The sequence below is a fragment of the Rhinolophus sinicus genome, unplaced genomic scaffold, assembly GCF_036562045.2.
Source record: "Rhinolophus sinicus isolate RSC01 unplaced genomic scaffold, ASM3656204v1 Contig262, whole genome shotgun sequence".
NCBI classification, from domain to species: domain Eukaryota; kingdom Metazoa; phylum Chordata; class Mammalia; order Chiroptera; family Rhinolophidae; genus Rhinolophus; species Rhinolophus sinicus.
Window position 1 is genome coordinate 1 of NW_027424061.1, and position 8,191 is coordinate 8,191.

The 8,191-nt window shown below is 36.4% G+C and overlaps 1 protein-coding gene across 2 annotated transcripts; it reads right to left on the minus strand.

Annotated features, from left to right (window-relative positions):
• Positions 1-98: 98 nt before the first annotated feature.
• LOC141569941 (protein Aster-C-like) lies at positions 99-7,625 on the minus strand. Of its 2 annotated transcripts, XR_012493670.1 has the most exons (4): positions 6,878-7,625; positions 5,782-5,810; positions 4,050-4,185; positions 99-678 (listed from the first exon to the last, which is right to left on the minus strand). XR_012493670.1 is itself a non-coding variant. In XM_074324411.1 (3 exons), the coding sequence occupies exons 1-3, from the start codon at positions 6,919-6,921 to the stop codon at positions 469-471; spliced, it is 390 nt and encodes a 129-aa protein (XP_074180512.1). In that variant the 5' UTR covers positions 6,922-7,625; the 3' UTR covers positions 99-468. The 2 variants fall into 2 exon arrangements, 1 of the variants encoding a protein (XP_074180512.1); XM_074324411.1 differs by lacking the exon at positions 5,782-5,810.
• Between the last annotated feature and the right edge of the window lie 566 nt (positions 7,626-8,191).

Below are 8,191 nucleotides of genomic sequence, written 5' to 3' on the forward strand. Positions count from 1 at the left end.
AAGAAAAAGATTTCTTAAAATAAGTATGGCAAGACCCAGGTTACTGGTATTGACTAAGAAAAAGTAGAGAGAAAATGATTTGCTATAGTTTCCTTTTAGCAACTGCTTTTTATTTTTATTACATTCTCTACTTTTGAATCTCTATGTCTCTCTCTTTTTTTGGTGGTTAAAAGAAAGTAGTATAATTATAGTGTCTATAACACTAAGCAGATTTTAATTAAGATGTGTTATGTGTTTTTCCATTGCTACTGCTCCATCTCCACTGACTCAAGGCTTGGAATTTTAAAAGCTAAATGTGATGGAGATTTTCAAATTCCAGGCTTTCGGAAAGTGAAGATGGCTTAGATTTAGCGGCCTCTTTCCCCTATTTCCTATTAACTCCATTTCTTTTCTGGTTCTGTATAGAGTGAGACTGTATCTAATGAAACTAAATTCTCAATCTGCACACACCTAAAACAAAGAGAAACATTAAAAGAAAACTGAAATCTTATTTAAATTTATAAGAAATTCTTTACCTTCATCAACAGAATCTGAAGTGCTGCTTTTGTCCAGAGAAAGATATTCATTTTTATTCAAGTCCAGAGATTTTGACGGCCGTCTACTTAACCTCTTTTCTGAAGTGAGTACAGGACTTTTTTTCATCTGTTTCTCACTTTGGGGTTCCTCTTTCCTTAACTCCTAAAAGGTAAACAATCCAGTTTAGAAAAACCAGATTATCAGATTATAGATTTCAATTTTACCGTGAGATCTTTAATAATAAAGACACTATGAAATACTGCTCTTTGAAAAATTTGTTTGCTATGTTTGCATCATATTTTCATTTCAGTCCATGAAACATTGGTAGAGAACACATATCGTTCTAAAGTTATCTTCTTAAACAGTAATGAACAATAATTTGATGAAGAACATCATATAAAAAGAACTCACAGACAGTTAACATCATGTGAATCCTGAAGCAGAAGGGAAAGGGGGCAGAGGACAAAATAATGGAACATTCATTTCTTTGGGGTGGGCCAGGGAAAGGGGTAAAACCCAGTTAGTTTCCCCCGACAATACCTGCCCAATCATCTCAAAGAAGAAAACTCACCCATCTCTCAAGACCAGTAACTAAAGGGGAAAGAGAAAGAAAATACAGAGATAAAAGTCACATAAGAGTACAGTGGGGGGGAGAGAAGATTAAAAGGAAAAATTAGTTTCACTGTAAACTCACAAGGACACAGTTGTCTTTGCTGTTAAGGGACCAAGGGACTGGGCATTAAAATATAGTCAATATATGATTCTATCTATACTTTCTGGGAATGGTTTAATAAAGATATGTCATATCTATAATAAACTTAATACTAGGCATTAAAGAATGAATGCTATTGATATATTAGTATTCAGGTAGAATTATAATTCAGCTTAATAGAACAGTGTAAAAATCATAAACTACACATCAGAGTACTTTCCTGCATTGTTTGTGTATAAGCAGATGAAAGAGAGCAAAAAGCATAGATACACTCCTTACACTTCCTGTCTCAAGAGATCTTTGAGCAGCCCTGAACAGAAGCACCAGGGAAGACACGGCTTTCCATTGGCCACTCAGAAAGCAGAATAACAACTGGGACCCAAACACAATTTATTAAAGCATGATACAATCCTACTCAGGGGACTGATTCTTCAAGCAGAGATTATTGCTAAAATCCAGACTTTGTTTCTTTGGAAGTTGCACACTACAAAGCAACATGCTTCTTTAGCTAACCCAGGGCCTCTTTAGCATGCTAAGCAGAGTAAGTTTCCACAGATTTCTCCTTTTGGTTCTAGTTAAGATACAGTTCCTGTTATAAAGAATATAGATAGATATTTATAGGAAAAGTAACAGTCACTATCTTTGAATGGTTGGCAATCTGGACAATTTTTATCTCTTTGTATAATTTTCTATATTCCCTGAATTTTTACAAAGAATATTAATTTTATACCTTAAGAGAAACCCCAAGACAAACAAATAAAGAAACAAAAACTCGTAGACATAGACAATAGTTTAGTGGTTACCAGAAGGTAAGCGGGGAGGGAGGTGGTAGATGAGGGTAAACGGGATCAAATATATGGTTCACCACCGAAGACTCTGGGTGGTGAACACACCATGTTATATATAGATGATGTATTACAGAATTGTACACCTGAAACCTATGTAACTTTACTAACCATTGTCACCCCAATAAACTTTAATTTAAAAAAAAAGAACAAAAATTTTAAAATATGAAAAAAAGGAGAAACCTATTTTCATTTTGGAAAAATGTTACTTCTGACTTTTTGTTGGAAGTAAAAGTAAAACAAGTGACCTGATAGTTATTGACATCTGAGAATTCTCACCATACTGCTCTAAATTACAAATAAAAAAGGACCAAGCTTCTCTATTGCTTCTATTCCATAACCTGACAACAGCTATACCCAGTACCAATGAATGTATGATCAATCTTAAAACATTAAATTATTCCTCTGCATTCCATCCCTTTCCTTAGAGAAAACAGGACTTCCCTTAAGGATGAAACTAGAAGCAGGAACCAATGGGCTAACTACTCCAAGAGCAGGTACAGAAGACAATGTCAAAGAGACTATAGAAAGGACTCTAGTAAGATCAGCAGTGCTGAGGACCCAGTCCTCAAAGTCAGACTTTTGTAAAAGGATGAGAAGACTTCAAGAGATCCCCTGTCCTGTTACGTCCCCGAAGTTGAGTGGCTTGGTTTTTCTCACTGAGAACATACAAAAGAGATTAGCATGCAGAATCACCTCCCGCACACCAGGAGAAGTTCCTAAGTCTCTAGATCAATAAGTTTTGCAAGAAATCCACAACACAAAATCAGATTGAGAAAGACACATGACAGATGCCTGAAACAAGTTGATAACTTGGTGGCCTTTCACACAAATAGTCTGTTTCAGTGCTTTCCTAACATTGATTCACCGGAGATGCTTGGGGCTCCATGAAAGAAGGTAGAAAAGGGCCACTGCTGGCCACACACAGATTCACTTTCAATTATAATAGCTTATGGTTACTGAATACTTGTGTACTAGGGACTGTTCAAAGCACATTCACATATATTAATTCATTCAATCCTTATAAAAAAAAACCCCATGGGGTATTACTGTCCTCGTCTTTGAGATGAGAAAACAAAGACATAGGTTGACTTATTTAAGGTCTACAGTTAGCAAGAGGCAAAGGTAGTATGTGAAGCCGGTGCTCTTCTCTAAACCAAGAAACCCATCTTTAGTCCAGACCTTGCAATCCCAAACAGAACAAAAGCTCTAGAGTAGGCGCACTCTTAGCCCTCAGACTGTGGGCTCTAACTACCCTTCTTCACTAAGAACTATGGCTCATTAGGAAAATGGCTGATACCAAGCCTGTGACAGAAAATGTATAGTGTGCCTGGGACACGTGCTTGTATCAGAAAGAAAGGAAGCCATCAAAAATCACTGATCACTTCAAAAGGACAAAGAAGCCAATCTGAAAGGGCTCCTGTTGGCAGAGGGGATAAACTGAGTATAAAAAATAATGATAGAAACTCATGGAAATTTTTTAAAAAATCGATGGGCTTATAATGATACTTGAAAAAAATAAAGGAAGACACTAATTAAATTAAGTGAAGCCCAGTGATTAACTGGATGTGCCTTAGTTGTCAGCTTGAGAAGCATCCCTTGTCACTCAGGCATGCTGCTCAGGGTTCTCATTTCTCCCTTCAAAACAGATTCTTTCTACCATAACAGACCCACTACCTACTCTGGGAAAAATTCTGCTAACTACAAATTTCTCCATCTTATATTTTTAAGGATCTCTATCCCCCTACAGGCTGATGCTCTGTCTGGTAGCTCTGCACTGTATCCAGCTCTGAACAGAACCGCATGTGTATATAACCTCTGCTACATACAGACTTGAAATTCTACCCCTAAAATAAAGGAGCACCCTGACATCCTAAGTTTTAAACATTTTGTATATTGCATTTTTATTTGATCTTACATTATGATGAACACATGGCAGCATGAGGTATATTTTAAAGGGGGCATCACACACTGACCGCTTTTGATAGATTTCCATCGATTGACTCTGTTTCTGAAATGCCATTAATTGAGTCACAGGTAAAACTCGTGGACTTGGACAATTTTTCATCTCTCTCCCCACAGCAGTCATCCAAGCTGCTTCTTTCTGTACTTCTGTAAGAAACACATCATTATAGAAACATAATAAACAAGGTCACTTTCACACAAATGAGTAATTTAGTCTCCTCACTGAGCTCCTTTTCTATTATGAAGCATTTTGACAACAACTGTGTTTTTTTGTAATGTAACAAATAAGCCTCTACTTACAACGTGCTTAAATCACACGCTGTCTTCTTAAATCAGGTGCAAGCGGACTTTACTTCTGAAAATAAGATGTGCTCATAGGAGATTTTATAAATTTCAGAAACCATTACAAACTTAACCAAGTACAAGTGGCTGTAACAGCACCTAACACAGTGAATACTGCTCATGTAAATTTCAGTTGTGGACAAACACAAAGCTTCAAAAGGTACAGGGTGGGCGTATGAGCTGGGTACCAGGCAACATCAGAAGGCAGTGTTTTTGAATCTCCTCCCTTCTGATTCAGTCCCAGCTGAAATGGCAAATCCTCCTGATGTCTGAGCACAGAGCCCACAAATCAGTTGATGCCCCCCTTACTGCTTTTCTCATTGCTAAGAACAAGGTTTAAGGAATTGCTTTCAGAAGGTCACAGGGACAAGATCACAGTAATTATCCTGGGACCCGCTTGTCCTCTCTCAGGCAGCAAAGAGAAAAGAAAGTCTATTAAAAGTCTATAAAAGGAGCACAATTGATCTAATTTCCAGCGCTCACCCTTACTGAGAAATTATTATTCCCATGTAATCATTGCAATGTATAGACTTAAAGCTCTTCTACAATAAAGCAGCAGCCTGACATTTTAAGCCATATTATCCTGAGGAAGGAATAGAAATGCTAAAGGACCTTTCAACTCTATTCTACTCTACTCAAATAATACTTAAATCTGCAATCAAGTTGCTCTTGCCAGGCAGAATGGCAGGCCTCGGAAGGAACCAAGCAACAAAATGGTTCCTGGAGACTACCCACCACCTGAGTGTCTGAACTTAAGGATTTTAAGGATGGAGTTGAGTTGTGGAGAAAGAAAGAAAGAACAAAGGAGGAGAGAGAGTGAAGGAGAGATTAAAAATGAAGAAAAGAAAAGATGGAAGAGCTGAGGAAATAAAGGTTTGAGAGAGATAAGCTTCTTTGAGAAACCGGAAGAATGGAGAAAGGAGTAGAAGAGGGAATGAGGATCCTGCCAAATCTTTACTTAGAAAGCACTCAATCACCAGAAGAAAATAGCACCTTTTCTGGTGCCTCAAGAAGCTGGACCTTAGAGTACATAAAGCAGCTGGTCAAAAATATTGATTCTTTCGTTTTCAAAGACCAGAAACCTTCAAGTTGGCAGGAAGTCATCTAATTTAACTGCCTCATTTCACAGATCAGTAAACTGAGGATCAGACAGGCTAAGAGATTTGCTTGAGGTTGCTCAGCTACTTGGTGGCAAAGTCCAGACTAGAATCTAGATCTTCTTTCCCACAATCCAAGGCTCTTTGCATTGAATCGTTGCTTTTCTACCCAACTCCAGTACCTGAGAGAAGCTAATAAGCTTTAGAGGGAGAGCAATACAATGGAAATTTTTAACTTTACAGAAAACTAATAAAATATGCATGTGCAACGATGTAAAAAAGACTGTAAAATATTGATGCTTACCTGAAACACTATAAATAGGATCAGCATAGCTAGAGAGTAAAATTGTACACACATCAAGACTTTCGAAAGATTTCCATATTAAGATTTACTTGCCATAGTATTTTTTAATAAGTTTTATTAAGGTATAATTCACATACCATAAAATTTACCCCATTTAGAGTGTACAATACAGTGGTTTACAGAGCTGTGTAGCCATCACCACTATCTACTTTTAGAACACTTTCATCACCCCGAAAAGAAACCCTGTCCCCATTAGCAGTCACTCCCCATCCTCCATTTCTCCCCGTCCCTAGCAACCACTCATCTACTTTCTGTCTCTATGGATTTACTGATTCTGAACTCCATTTCATATAAATGGAACCATACAATATGTGGTCTTTTGTGACTGGATTCTTTCACTTAGCGTAATGTTTGCTATAGAATTTTAATGTATTCGCCTCAGTTGTTTTTATTGCTATGAACTCAATTACTATTGGACAAAATGCACTTTCGCTCATACAGGTTAATAAAAATGTCCACTCTTCCAAATGAATTCCCATCAGTCAAAATTAATTTCTCTCTACTCTGAATTTCTTTATCACATTAATGATTGCTCTTTTCGGCCCTTATCATTTTCAACCTTGTATTATAATTTGCATTCCCCATAGTACTGTGAGCTCCTTTCATTAACGCATTCAGTATTTATTAAGTGCCAACTAGTCCATGTCAAGCACTATGCTAGGGGATCCTTGAACAAAAGTCGTATTATCTTTGTATCCCTCAAAATACCTACCAGCTAATTTACTTTATTGTTATCTGTAAGCACAGAGATTTCACTAGGTACTTCTCCAGACCCTTAATAAAAAGGTTTACGCAAGCCACACTTTAAGCAAATCCTAGGTGTCACAGTTACAAAGCCGTATTTCCTTATATGTCCTGTATTTGCTTACCAATTTAGCAAACTATTCACTGTCCTCACCTTTCATTCCATTCCACTACAGAGAACATAGAGGCAAATTCAACCAAGGGTGAATTAATAGAAATTCTGAATTAGTAAAGTTGAAAATATTTCTGCTTTGATTAATAAATCCTGACATTTCAAAACATTTTGCTGTACCTTGCCTGTACATTATCTTCAATCGAAAGGGACAAGTTTTCCATCTCTTCAGCATTTAAGCCTAATTCAGTGCCATAGTTCTGCTGAAGCAGTTGCCAGAATTCCTGTCTGGTCAAGCTCTAAAATGACAGAAAACTTACACTGAGTATTGGAAAATGTAAGATAGCATAACATAGTGATTCAAACATGAATTCTGAAGTCAAAATGACCTGTTAGGCAGCTACTAGATGTGTGATTTTGGTAGTCATTTGACCTTCCTAAACGTGTTTTCTGTATCTATAAAAAAATGGGTTAGCAAAACTTACCTGACACAGTTGATACTGGAAATAGATAAAATGATGATTTTAAAGTGCCTAATATAATTACTACTGTAAATCGGAGGTAAGACGTTTAAACTTTTCTTTTTATAAAATAATTTGTCCATAGTTTCTGGAAATTACTAATCTGCAATTTAAATTCTGCAATCCAAGCAGTCTACCATGACCACTGGATCCCCACTCAGAGTTTTAATCACCAGTTCAGAACCCATTCTCTTAATCTATAATACTATATATGAATACTTTAACCATTTGAAAAAACTTACATATCAGTAAACTTTAAATTATATTTTCCTAAAATATAAAATGCAAGAGGCTGGAATTCAGAATATTTCCTTTGATTTATTTATTTTTAATTAATTTTTTTATTAGTTTCAGGTGTACAAAACAATGTCATAGACATTTATCATTTATATCCCTCACACAGTGATAACCCCCTTCCCATCTACTACCCTCTGATATTGCCTACAGCTATTACATTTCCACTGTCTCTATTCCTAATTCTATACTCCACTTCTTGTAACTATATATACATATATATATATATATATATATATATATATATATATATATATATATATAGAAAGAGAGAGAGAGAGAGAGAGAGAGAGAGCGAATTGTACTTGACATTCATTATTGTTCAGCTTCAGCTTCAGGTGTACAGTGCAGTGATCAGGTATATACATCATCCCTGGGTTGGTTTCCCTAATGGAACACATGTCCATCGGATACCCTACAAAATCTTTACATTATTGATTACATTCCCCAAATTGGCTTTTCAGATCTGAAAAACCTGAAAATGGAACTACCTTATGACCCAGCAATTCCACTCCTAGGTATCTATCCGGAGAAATCCAAAACTCTAATTTGAAAAAATTTATGCACTCCTATGTTTATTGCAGCACTATGCACAATAGCCAAGACATGGAAACAACCAAAACGCCCATCGTAGATGACTGGATTAAGAAACTGTGGTACATTCATACAATGGAGTATT

Excerpts from the sequence above, each read along its gene's own strand:
- LOC141569941 (XM_074324411.1), bottom strand. The coding sequence starts at position 6,921 with ATGGAAAACTTGTCCCTTTCGATTGAAGATAATGTACAGGCAAG. Across the intron at positions 4,186-6,877 it reads GAAGATAATGTACAGGCAAG|AAGTACAGAAAGAAGCAGCT; the intron begins GTACAGCAAAAT and ends TGTTTCTTACAG. Across the intron at positions 679-4,049 it reads ATGGAAATCTATCAAAAGCG|GAGTTAAGGAAAGAGGAACC; the intron begins GTCAGTGTGTGA and ends TTTACCTTTTAG.